At 41.1% G+C, this 23,681-nt stretch overlaps 3 protein-coding genes across 3 annotated transcripts in view; 2 read left to right on the top strand and 1 right to left on the bottom strand.

Moving 5' to 3' along the window:
* LOC27206553 overlaps positions 1-19,632 on the bottom strand; it is a 43,967-nt gene extending 24,335 nt beyond the window's left edge. The window contains exons 1-2 of the mRNA XM_016180009.3: positions 18,227-19,632; positions 10,818-10,863 (exon numbers count right to left, since the gene is read on the bottom strand). The gene's annotated coding sequence lies outside the window, so the exon portion shown is untranslated. The remainder of the gene's footprint in view (positions 1-10,817; positions 10,864-18,226) is intronic.
* On the top strand, positions 9,919-10,260 carry LOC6731994 (accessory gland peptide Acp33A). The gene has a single exon (XM_002079092.4). It carries the CDS (start codon positions 9,943-9,945, stop codon positions 10,084-10,086), a length of 144 nt encoding a protein of 47 aa, XP_002079128.1. The 5' UTR covers positions 9,919-9,942; the 3' UTR covers positions 10,087-10,260.
* LOC6731993 lies at positions 14,542-15,977 on the top strand. Its single transcript, XM_016178404.2, has 2 exons — positions 14,542-14,750; positions 14,810-15,977. Exon 2 carries the CDS (start codon positions 14,835-14,837, stop codon positions 15,861-15,863), a length of 1,029 nt encoding a protein of 342 aa, XP_016024671.1. The 5' UTR covers positions 14,542-14,750; positions 14,810-14,834; the 3' UTR covers positions 15,864-15,977.
* Positions 19,633-23,681: the final 4,049 nt, after the last annotated feature.

Raw genomic sequence — 23,681 nt, 5'->3', positions numbered from 1 at the left:
GGCCGCCCCGGCTCGTTTTAATTTTCTACGTTGCGGGCATACAGAGAGAATGGCGAAGTTTTTGGCGATTCTTAAAGTCAATCACATTATGCTGGGACATCAGCCATCAAACAGCCGACAAAGGCACTCGAAACCCTTCCAGATGATGGCAAATATTTGTCTGGCCTGCATCCCCGAGCGAAAATCGATCGGCATGTCGAACAGCACCTTGTATACCCCCAACACCCATTTGCCCATCAAACTGTTTTACTTCCGTTTTATGTGCATATTCAATATACGCAAAAAATTTCATTTAATTTTGGTTTTCCTTGGCAAGCCTGGCATTGACAGTCGGCAAATTTCGTTGTCAGCCTGACGCGTCTTTCGATAGCTTGTGCCTTTAATATATATATATTTGGTTTCCGATGGGTATCCAAATGTTTGTTTTAGTTTTTTTCATCCACTCCAATTCACTTCACGATTGGCAATCCTTTTCGTTCTCTGCTTTAAATGCTTCCTGGAAAATATCCTCTGTGCTGGATTTCTTTCATGATTTATATCTTGCGTAATCCTTGCTCTGCGCTCTTTGGGTTTCCCTGCAACCGCAACCTTTCATCCACCCAATTTATAAGCACCCAAAATACTTGTAAATTTCAGCCGGATTGCCGGCATAAATATACACACACATATATATATATATGTGCGCTGCCACTCAGTTCTTAGCCATCAAATTTATGGCCACTCGTCACACTAACTCATAAAACGGGGGCATTTTAAAAAGGGGGCGCGGTACAAGACTGCAAACACGAGACAACACTTTGCATGTGAACGGGCTTTATGCTGGATCATGGCCATTGGAGTGGGCGGTGGATGATGGTCCGCCGATGAGATTTATGTGCGCTAAGGCTTAGACCGAGTTCCGGCCTGTATTTTGTGGTAAACAGCGCGTCCTGCCGCCAAAACCTGCCACCAACTCTGCCACCAAGAGCGCAAAGAGAGAGGGAGCTGCAAAGACGGCAGAGGACTTGTCGCTATTTATTCTACTAAAAACGCAATAATATATCATCTACAGTTTATCATTGCTATGACGCCAGACTGAAATTATTATCCAGCGAATTTATTGCCTTACAATAAACGCAAAGTGCACGGCGGTATGTCTGTGCGTGGGCGAGGCTTTCTCCGAGTGTATGTATGTGTGTGTAGCCTGGCATTTCTCCAGCGACATGAAATTGTGGAAAAACAACATTTAGAAAGTGAACTTTTTTGACGAGGCTTCAAAGCCAGGGAAAATGTAACTAAAGGGAGAACTCAAAATCTGGAGTCAACTGTTAATATACCCTTCATAAAGAATTAGTTTTATTTTGCAAAATGCAGTAAAATATTAAGAAAAGTAGTGCCAAAGTTCCTATCTTAGTCTGATTAGGTTAAATCTGTGAAATATCTAAAAACCACAACATTTTTCAAGGCCTATAGAGTATGAGAGAGTATCGCAACATAAAGTCTTTTGCAATGAAATAGATGGCTTGCTAGTTTGCCCTTCGGTTCTATTCTTTTTTTTTTGGGACTGGCTGCACATGGCCCCATGGATACATATACATATTTCTGGCCAAGCTTACAAATTCGTGGCAATCTCGAGAGCTGTCACACAGAAACTCCATCGCGCATATTTTTTACTATTAGCCAAAAGCAAGAGAAAAAATTTGTCAGTCAGGCCAGAGCCGAACTCAAATTGCTCGTGCTGTCAACTTTTTTGCGTAACCATTTTCTTTCTATGCTCGTTCTATACATATTTTTGTATTTATTCCATTTTTGCGCAGCGAGACAAATAGCACAAGTTTGCTAAATTGTTGGCCCCATTCCTCAGCTTGTATCCGTATTCTCCATTTTATATTTTCACCCTTTCTGCCTACATTTTTACGACAAACAGCACCCACAGCGTGTTCACTCGTCAGATACTCGCTCTAAACTACATAGTTCTGTTTTGGCAACTGTTTGCCCAAATTGCCACACATTTTGTGCATAAATGACAAATGCCTTTGATGGCATAAAATATGACTTTGGAAATTGTTTTGTAGCAAATAAAAAGGGGGTTGCTATCGCTATGAAAGGGTTTGTTTGTCAACTGAGTCGCAGGATATTCCAAGAATCAAAGTCGTGGAATTGGGAGAGTAGGTGTGAATAGTTTCGACTGAGGGTTCACTAATAGCAAGTGATTTTTTGTGACTATGGTATAAAATAATCCGAGTGCTTCATTTGATAGGACCTCGATTTATATAAAATTTTTTTTTTATTTTGTTTCTATCTATCACATAAAACGAATAGAAACCCCATTTAAGCCTGTCAATGACCTTTTCTGAACCTTCTGTGCTATTAATTAATTGCCTTTTTGCCAAAAAGTTTAAACCAACTTAACTAATGTTGCCCTACTCACAAAAGTTTCATTCACATGGCTCAAAGTGAAATTAATTCAGCTCGAGTTTAAAGTTTTTCACGAGGGCAACGACTTTACAAACATATTGAAGACATTTCGTGGAATTACGAAGTCTTATTTAAATACCTTAATTAATTAAGCTCTTAGAGGGCATTGTTAATATTTTATAATTTTCTTGGAATTATTTCGGTTTTTGTTTGATTTTTAAAAATCGTCGTTGCCTTCCTGCGCTCTCAATAATTAATTAGTTTTCCATATCAATGCCAGTCACCACTTGACAACTTTGATTCGATTCCTTGATTTCCGAGCTCTAATTCATACCATGCCTCATATGCGGCTCCAATTAGCTGACGATTGACTTGTCAAAACATCAATTATAACTGACACTCGTCGAATGTTTCACGTTTCCTTGGCAGCTCCGCCATTTCCACGTCGCCCGCGAGGCTTTTCCGGGGAAAAACCCATTTGCATTTACAAGTGGGGCAATAAGTCGAAATGTGAGTTTCTTGTTCGCGGTTCTCCCTTTGCATATCGAATGCGCGCATTAACATGGCAAATAAATGGAAGCATTAAATATTTAATTGGCATAATGCTAATCACTCGATGGCTGCCAAAATTCATTAGCGCTTCGCAAATATGTATATCCACCGATCACATCTGTCAGCACTCAGCCAAACCTCAAAGCCAGCCATCAAAGTCTGAAAATCAACCCATTTCGAGGGTCTTTGGGGTGCAGAAAGCAAGAAAAAAAAAACTAAAAACCCTCACCACAATCTGGCACGTGTTTTGCGAGCCCCTTAACCCACTATGGCCCCCTGTATCCCCCAAGAAGAGCCCCAAAACGCCCTGGAACCCCAGACCATTCACCATTTCCTGCTGCCAGCTGATGCTGCCTGTGCTGGTGGCAAGCAAACATTACACAATTTTGATTGTATTTCCGTTTCGTATGCGCAGAAAGGCAGCAAACAGGCAGCGGCAGCAACAAAACCCGGTGACAGCAACAGGAAGTTTCGCTTATTTCCGTTTGTTTACCTTTGCGCTGTGCCTTGATTAAATGTCAGGTAACCCCCGGGTCGGAATTGGGTGGGTTGGGTAGAGGTGGGTTTTTGGCTCCCTGGCTTTTGCGGTGGTGCAAACACAGCTTGCCAGCTGTGCTACCAACACACTTTTCAGCCATTTTCACCTGGCTTTCCCTTGGAATTTTCGTGCATACGTCAGCATAATCTTATTAACAAGGCAAGTATTCTAATGAGGCCTGGGCACTAAATGTCTTTCGTGGCAATAAGAGAGCAAGCCGCAATATTTGTTAGGTTCAAAAGAGTGGGGCTGGCATCTGCGGATTAGTTGGATTACAGTTGGCTAAGTGGGAATTGCGACAAGACTCTTGATAATTCTGAGTAAACTTAAACTGCCATAAATATTCGCTTGTTTCTCCTTCCCCATTTCCACGATGTACTAATGTGCCTTAATCCGTATAATAACAATTGTGGATACGCTGAATTATTGGTATTATGCGTAGCTATTTAATTTGTGGACAGGTGACTTTCTGGTCTGCGCTGCTCGACACCTGGCATTCTCAATGATGGCTTAAAGTGTCGCGCAGACCTTAAATTACAGGGCGCACATTGCGAACCGACTGGCCGCCGACTGCAGCTAATTAATTGGCCGCAATTTGCGCGGACTTGCGCGGTAAAAGTTGGTCGGGAAAATGGAAATTCGCCCGTTTTGTAGGTCAACAACAATGATGTTGCGGCTCTGCCTCAGTTGCTGCTGCTGCCGGTTTCGGTTGTCTGCCAATTGTTGTTGCCGGCTCATGCTTTGGCATAATTTATGTTGGCCGAAAAATGTTGGTGCACTTTTCCCGTATTTATTTATTTTCTTATGTTTTAGCGTGTGTTTGCTGTTGCCGCTGTTTTCATTTGGCGGCATTAAAATCTGCCGCGAAAATGTTTTATTTACCGAAAAATGTATTAGCATGTCTGCCCGGGACATTTACATAATTGCTCAACAAGCCCGGGCATAGATACAGATACACACACGTGTGTGTGTGTGTATTGAAAGTGTGTGATATTTTGGGCTATGTCTGTGCACTTTTGGAATTAAGCCAAATTGGAAAATACCCAAAACCGTCGATAAAACGTTGTTTTACATGGAAGCGCCAGGACTAAATTAAAATACATTCTGCTAGAGCTTAGTTGGTAATAAAAACTAAAATGCAAAATAGGAAATTAAAATTTGAAAATAATATTTTCTTTTTCTGCTTACTTAAGTTGGCATATTCTTTAGAAGCGATTGGAAGCTCACCACATCCGCTAGTGCAGCATTAAATTCCCGATAAAATCTATTAAATATTTAACTTATCGCCGCTCTAAATCAATAGCCAAATATATTAGCCCCATTATATACACTCTCAGACAATACATAGACAGGCACACGCACACCACTGCACATAAAAACCCATTCAAGCGTTTCATAATGATATGAGAAAAACGAAAAAAGACATGCGAAAAATAGCAAACCCAACACATTGCCTCAACTCATTTTCGCATAAAAGGACGCCAATGTGTCGGGCCTGGCAAAAGGCCAAAAATGAACTAACACATTCGAAGGCTAACACACACACATACACACGCACACAGTTGCTGGGCTAACCCATACAAGGACACTCGCTTAGCTCCTCTATATAAAGCCATTGCTACATGGCAAACAATAAATGTACGCTGCCAGGACAAGAGACCAACTAAATTATCAGTAATATTGGAGCACCAGGATAACGCTCCGCATGGATCTCTGTGTGTGTGTGTGTGTTTCTGTGTGTATGTGCGAAGGGGGCGTTGCCGGAGGAAGGTCCTTCGGTAGGCGTGGCAAATAAACACATCAGGCAAAATGCTTTTTACTTAAATTAACAGAGCCCGGAGCAGCTTCCTTCGCTTTTCGACACCCAACTAACGTTTAGTCGTTAACTTTCAGTGTGTGAGTGAGGAGCACTTGGAACAACTATAAATGTTCCAGCGGAAAACTTCTTAAAAGGGTTATACATCTGCTAATAATAATATACCAAAATTCCTTATGTATTAATACATATAATTTTTTTAGATTACGTATACAAGCGGCTCACTTATATTTAAGTTTATAGATATTTTATTATATGTCTTATATGCCTATTTTATTAAAGTGTACCTGATTGCATATTATTGGCGACAGCTCACGAAGACACATTGGCAATGTCAGGCAGAAAATCCATGAAACTACATCGAAAATGGATATTTGAGATAGAAAAAACCCTTTTTGGCACTTGAAAACCGAGACGCTAGCACGCATATGATTTGCCAACGAGGCACATCAATAATTGAGTTTGCACCATTTTTCTAATGGCATATAAGATTCCATGTTCGCTCATAGAATTACGTAATGGTATCATAATACCCAACTCGCTGGGGTGCAGGAACAAGCTGCTCATCAGCTCCTCCTCCAGCTTCATCTCCACCTCCTCAGTCCAATTCCCTCATTTCCAGAGCTTTGGCAGCTCTTTCCTGATATGGCATACTTAAGCAATCGAGGCAAATGTTTTATCGTCACTTTGGCACACACACTCACACTACTGAAATAGGGATATATATACATATATATATGTATGTATGTATTCGGTACGTATGTGTCTGTGTGCGGAATACAAAATGGCGCCAGTTTCCTTTGCCGTTGGGCTCTCTGCATCGTTTGGTTCGCCTCAATCTCAATCGTCAGAAAAGTCTATCAACGCAGGGGCCCGAAGGCCAAAAAAGGCAGGGTGGCAAGAAATCCGGGCTGAAAGGCGAAAAAACAAGCACAAGCTGAACTTAAGCGCCGATTTTCGAAAGAAAATGTTTAATAACACGGCTTCACAGCACTTTACTTGCTCCCTTCAGCCGAACCCTTGGCATCGAGTATACGACAAGTTGTACCATTGTAAATTTAATAAAGCCAGGGTTAAGTAGTTAGGCTGGAAATCAAGAAGCCAGCAATTATTTGGTTACGCAATTACCACAGCCAGGCAACCGGCAGGTTCAATAGGCTTAAATAATTTGCCCAAATCCCCTTGGCGCAAAAACAAACAAATAAATTCAATGCAAAAGAGGCGAACAACTTTCCGGTCTTGAAAAACACAAACACAAATAGTGAAAGTTTACAGGGCATGATACTTGGGGGCTGTTTGGGACAAGTGGGCGTGGCTTGGCAACAGTGGAAAGGCAAAGCGACAAATGCCCGTTTCCCGAATTGCCGCACAATTTATTATTATTGTTCTATTCAAACAGCAAATGCGCGAAAATAGAGCTGGCTCAAGAGTAGAAGTAATAACTAAACATTAACCAATTTTTCTTTTTGTTACAACAATGGCATAGTTTTTGCCCTTCTTTAACTGAAAGTCAAAACATTAGTTGCTTTGCGCTATTTCAAAGGCAACAATATCGAAATAGCTCAAGCTCCACAAAAATGTTGCCGAAGTGGAGTTTCTCTGTAGTTTCCATTTCGCCCTAGTTTCTGTGATTTTCATTTGGAAACAACATCAAGCATTTCCCTTTTTATTTGATGCATTTTTTTGCGGCTTGCTTTGAATTTGAAATTGAAAGGAAAAACAGAACAATTATAAGTTTGCAAATATTCCCAGTGCACTGAACTCAATTCAAATTGAAAAATTTAAAGAAAAATAGAATATAAAAATATAAATAAAATAGAATATAAAAAAGCAAAAGAGTAGAGATATTTCAAATATTTATTTGACTCACATCCTGTATTTCAATAAACAATTTTAACTTATTTATTGCCAGCCATTCATCAGCACAATGAATTACTTTGCTCGGAGGTATGTACATTTCGCCTGCTGAGCTGCAACTCAATCATACACGGTTTAAAGAATTTATATTTATGACCATATGCAATCAACGGAACCAATGTGTCCGCCAATTGTCCATCAAAACGAGAGTACACCCATGCATTTCGCATTAAATCAATTCGCGTTGACTCGCTGGCCACAAAAAGTTGCACAAAGCTACGCCCATCAATCAAACATAAGACACCAACAAAACCAGGACGAAATGACAAAACGATAAGCCGCGCCACACAGATATGTATGTATATGTATGCACATATACGAGCTGCACATGGGTTTATACATTTAATTAAAATGTGGAACACAGACACAATATTCGTCAAAGTGATTGGCCCCAAAGCGGCTTAGTGAACTTAAGTAAATTAAATGTTATGGTTTTTCGGGTAGGCGGAGTCAAGGGCTGATGGGGTATAGAGTTGGGGAAACCTCAATGAAAATTGTCTTTAAAACGGATTTCGGCGACGACAATGCGAATCGCAATAAATACTCCACCAAGTGGTGGGTGTGTCTGGGCTCAGAGGGTTGGTTGGTTGGTTGGTGCACAGAGCTCTGGGAAATTTGCATATTTTAAATTACTAGTGGGGCCGCTCGGCGACGATTGCTTTTGGGGTTGACAATGGCGCGCTGCCACGACAACTCCAATTTATTTGTAATTTGTTCGAAATTTATAAACGCCGCTCCCACCACACCCATATCCTGGCCCCAGAGAGTCTCTATTTCACACACGCACACCCTGCCACACATAATTGCACTCATAAAATGGCAAATACCCGGCTCCGCACGCTTCGATATTTATGCCGGAAAGTGATACCCATTGCCAAAGTGGGTGTTATGGAATAATCGAATTTCAGAAACATATATGTAAGGAATTGTGCTCATCTGCATGCAATATTTTATTATGGCTTTGAAATAGTGTTGTTCCCTTGGAGTTTCCTTTCAAGGAATTGGAATTCTCTACGAATTATCCTATTGCTATTATCGAATTATCTACTAGTTGGCATGACCAGGTCGACCACCTCGTTTCCAGGAAGTCCAATCCCACATGCAGACATATCTTAATGCTCGCAGACTTGGGGTAGCTGGGAAGCAAACAAACAAATTATGTGCTCATTTGAATACACATTCTAATGCGAATCACGTTGACAAAAATTCATTGAAGCGCGCAGGATACAGGATACGCACACAACCGCACCGGACTGGAAGGATACCTTGACTTTCGAACTCTGGTCTATCCAATCAGGCCTGCTGTCCGGGTCCTGGCGCAGATAAAGATAACGTGGGAGTGGCAAATGGTCCCCACCTCGGACGCTGACAAGGACATATTTATAAAGCGCTCATTTCGAGCAAAGCACATATGTACATGGCTGGAGTGGCATTCCAATATCCAGTTAATCTATCAGGACATGGTGCACTGTGTAGAAAATTAAATGTGCTAGCTGGAGTCTCAGACACTAAGAAAAAACGGATGGCACATTTAAGATTGTGCACTGATATTCAAATGGCTTACATGGAATATGTACATAGGATTATCACGAAACACCTTACTCGTAGTATTGCGTGAAAAAAAACTTATGAAAAGCAAATTAACTGCTATGCAACATAATTTTCTGCCAGTGCGTTTGTATGCCAATGTCCTTGTTGTCCTTGTGCCATGTAAATGCAAACTAAATATGTACAAACGCCACAGCCAGGCACTAAGTCGATTGCTTCAAGGACTTTCTCGCGCTTAGCATAGAAAGCCAGGGAAATTTGCAGAAAGGGGAGCAGAAAGATGGAAAAAGGAGGCGGAGTGGGAGTGGGAGTGGCTTGGATTCCTGGCGGCTTTGTCATTCACACCCAGTTGGATGTCTGCCTCCATCGCTCTATTCCGCATTGTCACTGCTAACAGCTCCTCCACATCTCGCTTTGGTGTCCCCTCGAGTGTAAATGAGTGGCTCCATTCTCTGCACCACCGCACCACCATCCCCAAAACACCACCCACCTGGCTGGTACATGTGCAGAGAAGGCTTTTTAATAAGCAATTTATTTTTAGCTTAACAACGCTCATGTAATGAAAAACGCGAAGCCTCAGCGGCTTACAATTCACTTGCAATGATTTCTCCGCCCAGATCCCGCCCACTTTTCCATCCTCTTTCTTCCGCACTGAGCGTGTTTGCCAACGATAATTAATTTTTTTGGCCTACCCCAAGCTACCATGACCATAAGACCATGAGTTCGTACCGCATTAAAAAGAAATTAAAATGTTGCCATACTCCTCCGCATTTTCCACCTCGCCAGTCTCAAGTACATCTAATGAGATAATTTGGAGACAACTGGCGAGAATTGAGTGTATGGTGTATAATAATGGACAGCGAGGAAAACTGGTTGAGTGTTTGATGAATATTGAATTAAAATATTTAAAGGTCTTCTAAGAAACTCTTTAAGGTATTATACAAAACTTAAGATCAATTTGCACCAATTCTAAAACAGTCTAATTTGAATTGTTATTAAAAATGGTACCTTATTCGTTAAAATTTATAGCTGTTTCAAATCTGCGAAACGAACTAAATTATAAAACGTTACGTATATGATTGAATTAATTATTGCATTTAAATGGCAATTATTTCTATTTAATAATATAGTTAATGTAAAAAGTTGATTATCTCCATGTTTGTCATTCCACAACATGCTACCTTCCAAGCAAGTTCCATTTTTGTTCACCATAATCCTGTTTCTGGCTGGACTGGGTCAGCACACAGCTGAAAGAGTACTCCCAGACTGCGTTCTTTATCCAAGATGCCTGATCACAAAGGACCCGTGTTGCATGTAACCCATCTATAGAAATCAACGAAGGATCTGGTATTCTGGTTCGAAATATCAGCACTTCTCAAGGCTTTAACAAAAACTGCAATTTGTTTTTATAAATACAAATATCCACAAATATGTGGCCTTAACATGGCAACATTTCAAGTCTTCCAATAAATCAATTTCGTTTTTATTGTGAGTGCCGTTTGTCTGTGTTACTTTTACATGACCAGTACCCGCGATTTTTCTGGCCATTTGTATGTCGTTCAGTTAATAAAGGCCCAGCCTCGAAAAGAAAAAGTAGCAAATTCAACAAGCAGGCAAAAACTCTCGGTTTTACTTTTGGCCCGCAAGCGTATAAATATTGTTTTTAAAACCCAATGAAATATTGCATGCGTTTTTGATGAATCGCCCATATGTACACATAGCATTTATAAATAAATAAATATAATCATAAATAAATAATGGACCAGCACATGACAGCTCGATGGCAAAAACGCAAAAAGAAAAATAAATATTACACCAAATTGAAAACTTACTTCAAAGCCACAGCGTCGCTTTTGATTTACATATTTTATTTAATTCGACATAAAAAATGCAGTAAAAAATACAATTTAATGTAATGAATCAAAATTAGTGCATTGTAATTTTAGTATTTATAGGCCAAACAGGTAATGGTAAATAGGTATACTATTCAAGCTTTAAAGTATCCCAAAAATAATATTTTAAAGCTGTCTGGAATTTTGTGGAACCCACCTTTTTATCGTTTTAATCATCCGCGGCTTAGTGCTGCAAAAGCAACCTGAAAAAACAACGCAAAAGGGTTTCATATTAGAAATGTATAAAACTTTTCGTTCCATTTTGTTTTGTTGCTCCCGTTTTTTAATATAAAATGGCTTTGGGTGAAAAATTTGGCAAGTGAAACGGGCAAGGAGAATATGTAAATATGTGTTGGATACTGGATGCTGGATGCCTTTGGAGCCTACGGAGCAGCATGCTCGGAATTTAAATTTGTAGCTAAGCCTCGAAAAATGCGAGCCGCTTCATTTTGCGAAAGCAACTGGACCCTTTTGTGGGTGTGTGCGATGTATCTTTGGTGACAAAGGACAATGCCATCAGGCTGTTGGGGGGCGACAATAAAATTAAATATTCTATTTAATGGCGCCGTAGTATGCCAGACGCGTCGCACAACTTTTCTTGATGCATTCCTGCAGGAACAGGGGCTTGGGCCGGGACCTTTGACCTCATCGGCAAGTTCATAACTACAACTGGAACTTCCTGCAGCTAACCCTTTGCTGCAAATAACAAATAACAAACTCGCACTGCAATCCAATAAAAAAAGCAGTAAACTTTCATTTTAATTCCGTTTCCTCTCCGCTCGAATTGCAGCCATTTTATTCGAATTCTGATTGTCCGTTTATTAGCCGGAGGCCCCTCTTGAGTAAGCAAAAAGAAAGCCACGTCCATGTCCTCGCCAGGGGCATGCAAATAAAACAGATTTTATTGGCGGTCCTTGGGTCCCTTTTCTTTATACCAATTTTCGCCCAGCACTTTGCCTTTTTTTTCTGACCCAACAAGAGCGATGGAAGGGTTTTTGTTTTGCAATTTCGTGTGCCATATAAATTAAACAGATAATATAAATTAGATGGTATCGGGGCGGCTTGTGTGATCAGATACCGGGAGCATATTTTGAAGGCTAGGCTCAGCCAAAATCGATGACACAAATAATGCCTCAATTAAGCTGCCACCGAAGTTGTTGAGCCGGCGATGAAAAACATAATGAAAAGCAAGCATAATATTTTCATCTCCTTTAGGTCGAGCCCCACAATTCCGCACTCCACAATCACTTTCAATAGATATTTAATACTCGGCAGCATTTTTTGTTTGCCCATCCATGCCCATCCCCATCGAACCTTCCCCCGCAGACCACGAGGGGCAACCACAGCAAACAGAGTCTAAACTTTTTATTCCGCGCTCCTTGCGCCGACAGACGTAATGAGTGGGCGGATGTGGGGGGTCAAAGGTCGGTACGTAGCGGGGTGGCGTAGGCAGACTCGGCATTTGTTTGAGCAATATTTTCGTGTATATTTTTCAGCTTTTCTGAACATTGCTGATGGTTATTTTTAGTACCCAATGAGGTGATTTCTTCGGGTATGCACATTTAAGGGTATTTTAAAACGGCAACACTACTCTATATGCCACAATAAATGAAAGTACACTGTATACCCATTGAAATGTATTCAAACCGCTGTAATAAGGTAAAAAATTAAGCGCATTATGCCTTTTGTTAAACTAATGCTATTTCTTTTTAAATAAAATAGACTTCAATGCATATTATTTTGTATTAAATCAAATATTTTAAATAGGTATAAAGTAGTCGATAATTTAGTGCCATCATCCCTTGACTCGGGGCAAAAGTTTTAAAGGCGTCACAACCTTAGAGAGCATTACAACTCACTTGTTCCGGCTGGCGAGGGAGGTTTCCAGAAATGGGTCTTAGCCCGGGTTCGGGGGTTGCGTGGTTCCTGTTCGAGTTGGCCAGGGTTGCCAGGTCCTTGCACACCCACTCACCCCCACTGACGGCGCATAATTGCGCCGCGTCTGAGGAAAATGAAAATATTTGAAGCTGCGAGCTTCTCAAGTGTAAAAAATTTAATTTCGAAATGTAGGTTTAACGAACGGAAATTGCTTTCGCTCTCCGCGGGAAAATGGAGTAAGCCCTTGCCGTTATTATTGTTGCCTGATTTTCCCTCAACTTTTCGCCATCCCGTTGTTCCTGTCGCTTTTCGGCTGTGGAAAAAGCAAAGTAAATGCAAAGCCAGAAACAAAGTCGATGGAAGGCATCGAGTCCCATGCGAAAGCGTATCTCATTTGTGTTTTCGTTTGCAATTTGTTTGGCTAACTTTCTGATTGAGCTCGTGGCTCATTGCGGCGCATAACAGGCGCCGAATGGAATTATTTAATGCTTTACATTTGGCCCAAACAGCCGCCCACCCGCCAGCACAACTTGGCCCCATTTCCCCGATGGCAGACTGCCGGGTAATTGCAATTGATTTGTCGAGCACTTTGCACGCCAATTTGTTTCTGGTCACGGTCAGTTTGGCTGGGAAATGTGGTCAAGGCTGTGGGGGGCCTGCAAATTGAGAATGTTATAATAATAATAAGTGGGCAAAACTTGAAGGCTCTCTTTGATCTTGCGATGTAAAAACCAAATTAGCACCTTGCCAAAATGCTTTGACCCACATTGGAGCAGAGAGGAGCAATCAATTTTCCATCTCAAGGGTGCATTCCTCGTACAGTTGCCAATCAGTTTAATCATTTGACGGCCTATGATTTGCTGAGGAGAATGGGCTGTTAATAACTTATGGCTATCTTTATGATAAAAAAAAGAAATTTTATAATCACTTGAAGAAATATGTTAGAAGAAAATTTTTAACCAAGTTGATAGGTAGCGGCGCTACATTTCATACAATTTAACCATTTAATCCCTTCCATTTGAACTCTCAGCAAACCATGCGAGGTCAAAGTGCATTTCTGTAAAGTGTCATAAGTTGGAGGCCAGCTAACATGGCTTCTACCAACAAGTTTCGACTGAAAAGGCTTACTGAAACCGGTGCCTGAAAGTGTGAAACAAAAAACAACTCTCATGGAAAATCCGCAAACACACGATGGCAAACTTTTTTTTTTAAAAACCCTTACCCAAACTTTCGGCAAATATGTTGCCAAACCTTTTTTGGTCAGTGCTCTCAGAGTTCGATCAACTTCCAGGGCACTCTATAGGAAACATTAATAACATTATCCGCTCCCAACGCCCAAAACAAATGCAAAACAAACTAATCAAACTTTTTGCCGGATAACCGAAACGACACAAAATGCGCAAAACAAATTGCTTTATTTTCTAATTCAGCTAGAAAGCATTTTCCATACTTTGTTTCCGAGCAGAATCTACGAGCGAGTGGGGGAAAAATCGAAAATCAATTTCTGTTAATGTGCCTGGGCCAAGAGTTTTTTGCCCAGAGACCTTGCCACCCATATAGCCAACTAACTACCCAGCCACCCAGCGAACCACACACCCAACCCATGAAAACCCAGCATGCGTTGGCCAGAGCATATTTTTGCATAAAGTTTATGCAAACATTTTTACTCGAAACCCGCATAAATTACGGATGCCGTCTCGGTGCCCTAATAAACCCTATCTGCTGGATGTCTGGGACTTGGTAAGTGGCCCGGCTGCTCCTGCTCCTGCTCCTGCTCATGGTTCCAATGGTTCCACTGGTTCTGCTCCTGCTTATTTTGCATGTCATTTGCGTCTGAGCACTCTGCGGCCCAGATTTTGGCCCAGATCTGGAGGAGCTCTGCGGGTGCAGAATGGACCGAACGGGTTCTGTGCGCTTCTATTCGGTGTGCGGCAGATAAATCTTCAATATTTATAGCAGCAAACTTACCACAAAAATATGTATTTTCTTTCGGTTTAAAATTTGTAAAAAGCAGGCTGAGATCACAGTTGCTTCTGCGTTTACGTTTCTCCATTAGTCTATCAGTATAGAAAACAGCACACACTTTCTGGGCTCAAGTAAATAAGTATTTCGAAATTTTTTACTTTTTAAAAACAGCTGTTGCAGGGAAACACTTGGATAGCATCATTTACATAGGACCTAGTAAACTAAATGCATTCATAAGCCCGCAAGAGTATGTACCCTTATTTGTCGACTTCTATCAGAAATTTGTTTCATTTCTTCAATCTATAGGGAGACACATTCAGGCAACCTCAAAATGCCGCCCGTTTCAAAACGCCGTTTACCGAAAAAATCCAATACAGATGTGAAAATAACGAGTACGCTTTCGAAAATTATAATGGAAGGAACTCAACAGTTGTTGAACTCGGAAAATAATCCAAATATTCAAGTTATTGAAAAACCTAGACTAGTGCGGTATTCAAATTCATCGCTTTACAGTGCGTTAGCCGAGGGATATAATAATAATAGCAACGCACATGGCACGATAGAGCTTAATTCTGAAATTAGTGATATGTCCATGGCATCAGTGTCGGTGAGAAATAAGCCGTTTGTTAACTATCTCCAGGATTTCTCCATAACTAATGGTTCCGTACCCCGAGAAAGTGTTCAGCAGGCCATCGTTCAATGGAATCAACTTACAGCTGACCAACAAGAAGAATATAATCCTGAAAACTACGTTCTAAAATTATGCGATCAAGTGCATAATCGTGACGAAATTTTAAACGCAGTTACCCTGCATCCGGTTTATGCAACTACAAAAAAAATGCTGAATGCATTTAATGAATCCAGTACGTCCATGAACTCTGCGAAGAAGATTTCCTCCCAAAGGATACGTAAGACAATTAAAAAAAAACCACGAGCTGTGGTGAATCCCAGAAAAAAAGCAGGCAAAAAGGCAGCGGGACGTCTAATTTATAGTGGTTCGGCTTACAACAACTTTCTGCGCAAAACCCGTCAAGCCAATCCCGGTCTGATGATTGTGGAGAAGGCCTCCTTATGGCGTAAAATGACTCCTTCCGAAAGGGATCTCTATCGAAGTGTAAGCAAACCAAGACGACAGAAAACCAAAGTATCCAAGCGCGAAAATAAGCGAAAAACCTCACGGTCCACCCAGATTCCAGAAAGTGATTTAAATTTTTCGAACAAGGATTTCAATTTTCAGCATAATTGCCAACTAGAAGTTTGGAATGAAAGTCAAAATTCTCTAGAGGATGCTAACCGCTCCTGGTTCAAATTCGGATACATTGCGAAAGCATTAGGAAAAGTCAGGAGTATATTTAATTAACTATTTCTTTTACAAATATTGTACAAAACATTTGCAATAACTATCACGGAAAGCGAGAAGGAAATTCGAAAGTTATTATTTCTACGAGATAATATAAGTGTTTACAAAACCGAAGATCTTAAAATCCCTTGAATTGATTTTAAAGGTCTTCTACAGCTTAGTTTTTTTTCATTTTTCTAAATGTATTTCTTAAGTCAGTCGGAGGGGGTTGAAGTTTTAATTCCCTATGCGGAATTATTCATCTGTTTGTGCAATTTGTGTGCTACTTGTAGCTCTGCCATCGCCATCTCCTCTCAACCCTGCACAATCATCGCCGATTTGTGGGTGGACTGGACACCGAGATGAGTCGTTGGGGCCTTTGTCTACACTCGACTTTCCTGCATTGGTTCCTGCTCCTGGGCTAACAAATTTCTCGCCATTGTTTACTCGGTTCAGAGTGCGTTCAGAGTCGTTCCAGCCCCCTGAACTCTCATAGCTGCTTCCGTTTCCGGCTTTGTTTTCGTTCCGTTTCGTTCGAAGGGCCCGGGGCAAGCTTTCCACATTTGGTGTTTATTTTATTGTACATTTGCTGCCGGCGACTCCGCTGAGCCGTGAACTGTTCGGCGTGTCATCATTCGCCTTGGCTTCAGTTGCTCAACATCATCATCATCATTATCATCAGACCCGGAATCACGCCGAATCACCGCCATATCCATGTATGAGAGGTAAATTTCCACGGCGGCCCTAGACACAAGGACGTTGGGTCGGAGTTGGACGGTGTTGATGTCTGTGCCCGTTGTTATGTTCTGGCTGCTGTTATTGTTGTCTTTCGGTTGCTTTTTAACGTGCGCCCTTCGTGTTATTTACTTAACAATTTACTGAATAATTTACACTCCCTCCCCGCCCAGCGGATGGTGAAAGCAATCGTGCTGGGCATATTGGGCCAGGAAATCAGCGTGCAGTGGAGTTTATAGATGCACGAAAAATTGAGCGCACAAATTGGTTTAGAATTTTTAGAATATCTTACCAGATTTACTTAAAAATTTAATATAAAAACATTTTAAAGAATACCATTTTCCCTCAAACGCACAGCTTAATTTCATTTTACTTTTAGTCAAAAGTGCAAAAGCTGGGTAGCATTTAGTCTAGCTGAAGCGGAGAAATTTTCCATAAGTTGCCTGTATTTTTTCGTTGCCGCTTCGCTTCCTGTTTGCTCCTTGCTGGCCACCCCCACCGCGCATTCCCCTCCGCTTTCCACTGATGGGCGTTGAATTATGAACCTGACTTTCCTTTTGGGTGTTTCGGCGGGGGGCTCAGTGGAAAGTAAAACTTTCACCTGTGCTGTGTGCCCGTGAGCCTGTGTTTGTGTGTGTGTGTGTGGCTTGCTGTGGTTGATAGTTGTCCACAGAATCACACACACAGTGAAGTTACATTCGCCTGTGTTTACTTAGTCGAGTCTTTGACTGACATTTAATGCGGTTAGCATACGTGTGTGCGTGTTCGCTTCACTGTGTTGATAATGTGCATAATAAGCCCTAATTAATGTTAAATAATGAATTTTCTCATTTGCACGCCGTCAGCGTTGAAAAGGCAAGGCACTGCCTTCGGCATTTCCTCGATTCCATTTCATTTCGAGGCAAACACACGTCTTTCAGTGGACTTCGAAATACTTGCAGTTTAACCCCCCGATTGCCCCAAAAAAGGTTCCAATTTCGAGCTGATGGGGAGGTGGTTAGAAATGGGGGCATGGCGAGGTCCTTTGTTGTGGTTCGTGCACCTTTCCCTTTTCGAAATTTACCAAAGCCACAGCACAAACATTTTAAATATCAGCAAGTTTTTCTTCAGGGCACTTTGTGTGTTTGGCAATTAAATGACCTTATCAAAGGGGCTTTATCTGGTTCGCAAGCCATTTGACAGCCGTAATTTACACGAGCTTAATTGAATGTTGTACAAATTAATGACAAGAGCCGAAGGATAACAACCCAAAAGGGTTGTATCTGCAAACAAATACTGGCCATTCAATTACTTTGAGCTCCTGTCCAAAGTTGTAGGAACTCTTTTCTAAGTCCAAACTCCTGGTGAACTTCATTGCCAATCCCCCGATGAAGCCAATCCTCACAATGCCCAACTTCACGTGGCCAACTCTTTTAAATCGAGCACTTTTGTTTATTTACAACCATTTAACCGAATTATACAAGCAACTTTGCGCATAACAAATATCGAATTTGGCTCCTTCGAACCCAAAATCGTAATGCGGGATAGGATGAGAAGGAGTTCGAGCATATAAAAAGTTCAAACTGTCAGAACTTTGACAGCAATATTGTTGAGTTTTATGTACAACAAGCGGAATAAGTAAAACAGTGCAGAAATTAGAAACAACATACCGAAAATGTCCGAAAAACTTTGCCCTCGTCGAATCCTGCAACTTTTTCGCCTTGATTCTTATTAAGGATGTTGCTTTTGTTGTTCAGCCGATGATGATGATGGTGGTGGTGGTGCTGTTGTTGTCGCAGGAGAAAATCAATGTCGGCATATTTTATCCTTTTTTCATAGCCAGGCACAAATATACATGAAACATATATATACAAATAAAATACACCACTACACTGACACAGCAAGGGAGTAGGAAATCCAACCGAGAAGCCAGAAAAACAGTTGCCAAACTCAGCGTTTTTTTTTATATAAATATATATGGCAGTTGATTAGCCGCCTGATGCTGTGGATTTTTATTATTACTTTGTTTGATTTTTTGCCCAACTTGGTTTTTCCTTGTTCGGTTTTTATGGGCCTTGATTTGATTGCATTTTGTTTGTGGAAAATATATGTATTTTTTGCTGTTTGCGCTGGCACTTTCGCTGACAGCCCTTGGGGCAATTATTTTTTAGACCCGAAATCGCTTACAACGTTTCAATATTTTGTTTGATTTTGTAGTGAATACATGTTGCAGCGAGTGCTCCTCAAGTTTGTTGTTTGTTTTATTTTATCTCAGCCCCCCTCTGTTATTTTTCTTTTTTGTCACTTTTCGAGGTGGGTGGCATGCGCTGAGTGGCATGTCAATCAAAAATCAATCAAAATGTTCGCGTTTTCGCGCTCGTTAGCGTTTACACATGTTGTTGTCGCTGGTTTCTCAAATTGCGGCAAATGGATTTCAGGTTGTTTTCCGAATTTCCCGTCTCGCGTTACCCGGCGCACTCGGAAAATTCTTATGGCGACACGTACTGCTGCCCCCCTCCCAACTCTTGCCTCTTTCCACTTGCCACTGTACACAGACACACACACACGCGCACAGAAACAGGGAAACCCAGGCACCAAGGAGTTAACTGCGGGTTAGTTGAGTTAACTACGGATTAGTTGACCGCCTGGTCAGGCCCTTTGGCTCTTGGCAGCTTTAATTCCGGCGGAGTGCTCCACGGGCGGGGTTACGGATCCGTCCGGTTCGGAGCGGAAAGAACGGAGCGGAACGGACTCGAACGGATCGACTGCGGCGTGTCTGTCGCTCACGGCGTACGCTTTTCAACTGCTGCGCCCGCAACGCTCGACGGATTTCCAGGCAGGCAGACGCCTCCGCCAAGTGGAAACCAGGCGGAGTTCGGCCTTCTCTCTCGGCAGCGTCCTCGTGCCTCGTTCTTCACTCGGCAAACAAACTGTTATACACGCTCTCTCCCGAGAGAGCGAGAGATTGTGTAGAAGAGAAAGAGCCGCAAGGGAAAGTCGCCCACCACTTTCACCGGTCTCTCAGCTACCTTATTTATATTTTCAATGTGATTTATACGCCTATTAAAATCCAAATCAACGGGACTTGTCAATTGCATACATTTACCAATTGATATGACAATTAAAAAAGATAATTAATAAGTACAACACGATGAAAATGCACTTAAAATTGTATAATTCATATAAAGTAGATGAATTAAAGTAAAAAAGGATATATTCGTTTTATACGGAAGCAACCAGGATTGAGAAGTTATGAAGAGATTAAAGAAAATACTATAATAAAATATATTTTAATAAAATTAAAAATAATATTTTAAACTATTAGAATACACTTCTTTCGCAACCATATTGGTTTATTTTTTGATTATAATTTATTTAATTTCAATTCAACTTTTTAAATTTTATTTTACGCCCATCATACATTTTTAAGTTATAAAACTTTATTATTGTTATTGTTTGTGATATTATTGCTCAAAGCGAGGTGAACAATATCCCGTGCTATTTTATTTCTGGCTCTTCTCAGTATAAGAGCACCAACACAAACTGTTCCCAGATAATTTCCCCCTATGGGATGCTCTCCTAGTATCACAGTTGGTATAACAGAGCACTCGTTGAGGGAGTCGGCGCCACTCTGGAAATGCAAAGCCCACAGCCAGAAAAGCCAACCTCAACACTAGCAGCTGACTGACCGAGCGGGTGGAAAAACTTCACCACGGACTCAGGCGTGAAAACTCCCAAGCTGAAGTCCTCAGCCGGCGAGATATGTGGCCGGAATCGGAGGCTTCAGTTGCCAGTGCATTTCCCCACCGCCCACTCACAGCCCCGCCCAGATACCCGTGACACCGAGCGAAGCGGGTCCCTGCGGAGGTGCCGAAAATCCATTTTGGCCAGAACCGAAGCCAAGAAGAAGTCTTGGTGGAAAAAAGAGGAGTGGGCGGTTGGCGAAAGCCAGCAGCGAAAAATATCGATTCGCTTCGATTGTTGTTGCCTGGCTGCCCGAATTGTATATTGCTTTATAAGCAGCTTCTGTCTTCGACAAAATATATATATATTTATATATATATGTATATATGTATGAAAAAGGAAAAACAGAAGAAAATCAGCAGACCCTGCCCTGCGGTTGCTTATTTGGCTGCTTTAGTTTCGATGCCATCAAGCGAAGTCCTTTTCGCGATTTCAAAACTGGAAAAAAAAATAGAAGTAAAACCAGAGATGGGAATTTTTCGTTTTACGCTGTTTTTCTTGTTTGATGCCTCTCCTTCTATCGAAATGAGTAAATAACCAATGAAGCAGATAGAAATGTTTATTGTTATTCTTCGGGGCTTTCTCTGCTTTGCGTGCTCCTCCTTGGTCATTCAAATCAATTCCGTAGGCAGCTTGTAGCTGAGTTTGTATCTCCGATTTCATCTGCATTTTTATTTAAATTTACATTGGCCCGGCATCAAGGACAAGATTGTCCTCTTGCCGAGTAAACGAGCCATTGCACATTATGAATGTTGGCTTACAATCTTTGTCCTCCTTCGCGAAAATGCTCCTTTGTCGGGAAGTACAATAATTAAGGCTGCGTTAAGTATACGCACCTTGGGCGCGGAGTGGTGCGGCTTGTTCGCCGTGTTCTCGGCTCCACTCGCGCATAGTTTGTGTCGCATTAAAACTATTTAAGTTTTTAATGCCCTAACAGCGATGATCTTGTGCCTGGCATATAAATTACTCAGCCGCCCCTTTGGGCCCCGCCGTCTTTGCATTAACAGGGCTTCAAAGGCCTCCGCCAATCCGCCACCCACCATCGCCATCCACCCATCAGCCAGCTGAACGTCCTTGCCATCGAGCGTGGAAAGCGCGGAAGCAGCGAAGCTCCAAGATGTTGAGCACTTTGCCAAAGTTTTTACTTGGCTCGTTGGCAATTTTTACTTTGTTGCTTTATAGGGATTTATGTTTAATCGGCCAAAGGTTACTTCGACTCACTCGCACACACACTCACACACACTTTGGCAGGACGACATGTTAAAAGCTCCTTTGTTTTACAGATAGAACGAAGGACGAAAGGATAGGGGTAGTGAAATGCGTTACTTGCACTGTCAACGCCTATAGTGGAAGAAAGTTAGTCTTACGTGTTAACTCAATAAATCGAGGATATTTCTTTAAGAAATATTATAATTATATTACTACTATTATTATGTAATTAAAATTATTTCAAATTAAAATATCTTTAAATTTAAAAACAAGTTGTTCCATGAGAATTAAAAAAATCATCATCAAAAAATTTCAATAAGAACTTAAAAGCTATTCAACAAGTTTTAATTTCGTATTTTGTTTCTCTATTTTTGTAAGCCATCTAACTAAAATGTACAGTTTTAAAAATTAATTAAATGTTTTAAAGCTCTTTTGCCGGCAGCTTTTTAACAATATTATTCCATTAAATACCCGGCAAAGAGCAAATAAATAATCCAACTGCGAACTGAATTGCATTTACCCCTCGCTGTTGGCCGTTCATTAACCCGCTCTTAGCCGTTTATTTACTTGGATAAACTGTTACAATTGTCCCCAGCTCAGGTTCGGTCAATAAACGAACTTTCCTTGGCTTAATTGAAGAAGTGGCAGCAGCTGCATGCAAAGCAATCTCTTCTAGAGTTTGCACTTCAACAAATGGATATAGTCGTTTGAGAAGTCATTTCCGATTAGCTTTACTTAGTTTGTAAGCACTACAGTAACCTGATACTTTTCATCGGCTAAACAAGTCCATTATTGAATATATGATTCTAGACTTAAAAAACTATATTAGTGGACATAAAAACCCGTTAATAGAAGCCTCAAAGTTTGGCCATGCAATTTTGAGGCAGTCCTAGGAGTTTTCTACAGTACTCACTCGGCGAAGGACGAACATTGATTGGTGTGCGAGACGTAGTTCTTTGATTTGTGTCTAGACCGATGAGCGCGTGCCCCAATGTTGGTGGAAAACGGAGGACTCGTGGAATCAAGAGGCCAACTTGGCTTACGAAAATTCATAGCCTGAGCGCGAAAGTTTATTAGATGCCCTTTGCTCTCTGCCTTTGTCTTTGCTTTTGTTGCCGTTGCCTTTGAAACGTAGCCAGAATTTTAATTTCCGCCTAGAGCGTGTCGCACGTGGCCGCACTGTCAAGGAAGTTGACAAAGCCGACAGCTCCTTTGAGTTTCGGCCAAGTACCGCCGACCTTTGTGGGCGTTGTGGCCCATCAAGTTGGACGGCTGTCTGTAATTATGACCCCCTCTAATTAAGACTCCAAATAGTTGAACTTAAAGCCAATGAAAAGTGTTGGCACACCTTAAAATAGAACGAGATAAATTGAAAAAATTATTTAAAAAAAAATGAACAGACAGGGAAACGGATATGGGAAATAGTTGGCGATTGTTTTCGACGCATTCGAGCGTTCGATGCACTCCAAATATTTGTTCAAATATTTGCCAACACGCTCCAGCTTTTCTGTTTCACTTCTGTTCGCCTTGTTAATGCTATTGTTGTACAACTTTTGTGCAAAATATTTTACGCCCCACAATTTCCTGGAAATCTACATTTTTGCCCACTACTTTTTTTTTGCATTTCGAATAGGGGGCAGTACTCGAACACATATACAGCTGAAACAGGCTGAGTACTGAGACAGACACACATTTATGAGAATGGCTATTGGCATCGAGCCATGGCCCAAAGCCTCGTGATCCAGTTGGCTCGTTTTGTGCCTTTCCCAGTCGGTATTTGCAGCTTTTGTTTCGATTTCCCGGCACCAGTGGGCCAATTTCTATTACCGAAACTTTGTATGTACCCTACAGGCATATAAAAATGCTATCAATCGGTGGCCACATCAATTTCCCAGTTGAAGGGTTAGCACCTCCATTGGGCAGGTGTTAACGGTCTCTTGGAATATTGCAACATAGGGTTTCCATATCTCTAACCATCACTCATCCCTTAGTAATCTCCATGACTTCATTCTATAAAAGGGAACAGTCTTATAAGAAAAGTAAAACAATAACTATAAATTCTTTAAAGTATTTCAAAATTAATCTTTAATTTAAACATTTGTTAGATGGTTTATAATAACTATTAATATTTGGTAATTTTTCAAACATTTGGTGTTAAACTGATATTGCGAA

Source organism: Drosophila simulans, chromosome 2L (genome assembly GCF_016746395.2).
Source record: "Drosophila simulans strain w501 chromosome 2L, Prin_Dsim_3.1, whole genome shotgun sequence".
Lineage (NCBI taxonomy): Eukaryota > Metazoa > Arthropoda > Insecta > Diptera > Drosophilidae > Drosophila > Drosophila simulans.
Note: the sequence above shows the minus strand (reverse complement) of the source record. Positions and strands in the feature narration are given on the sequence as shown.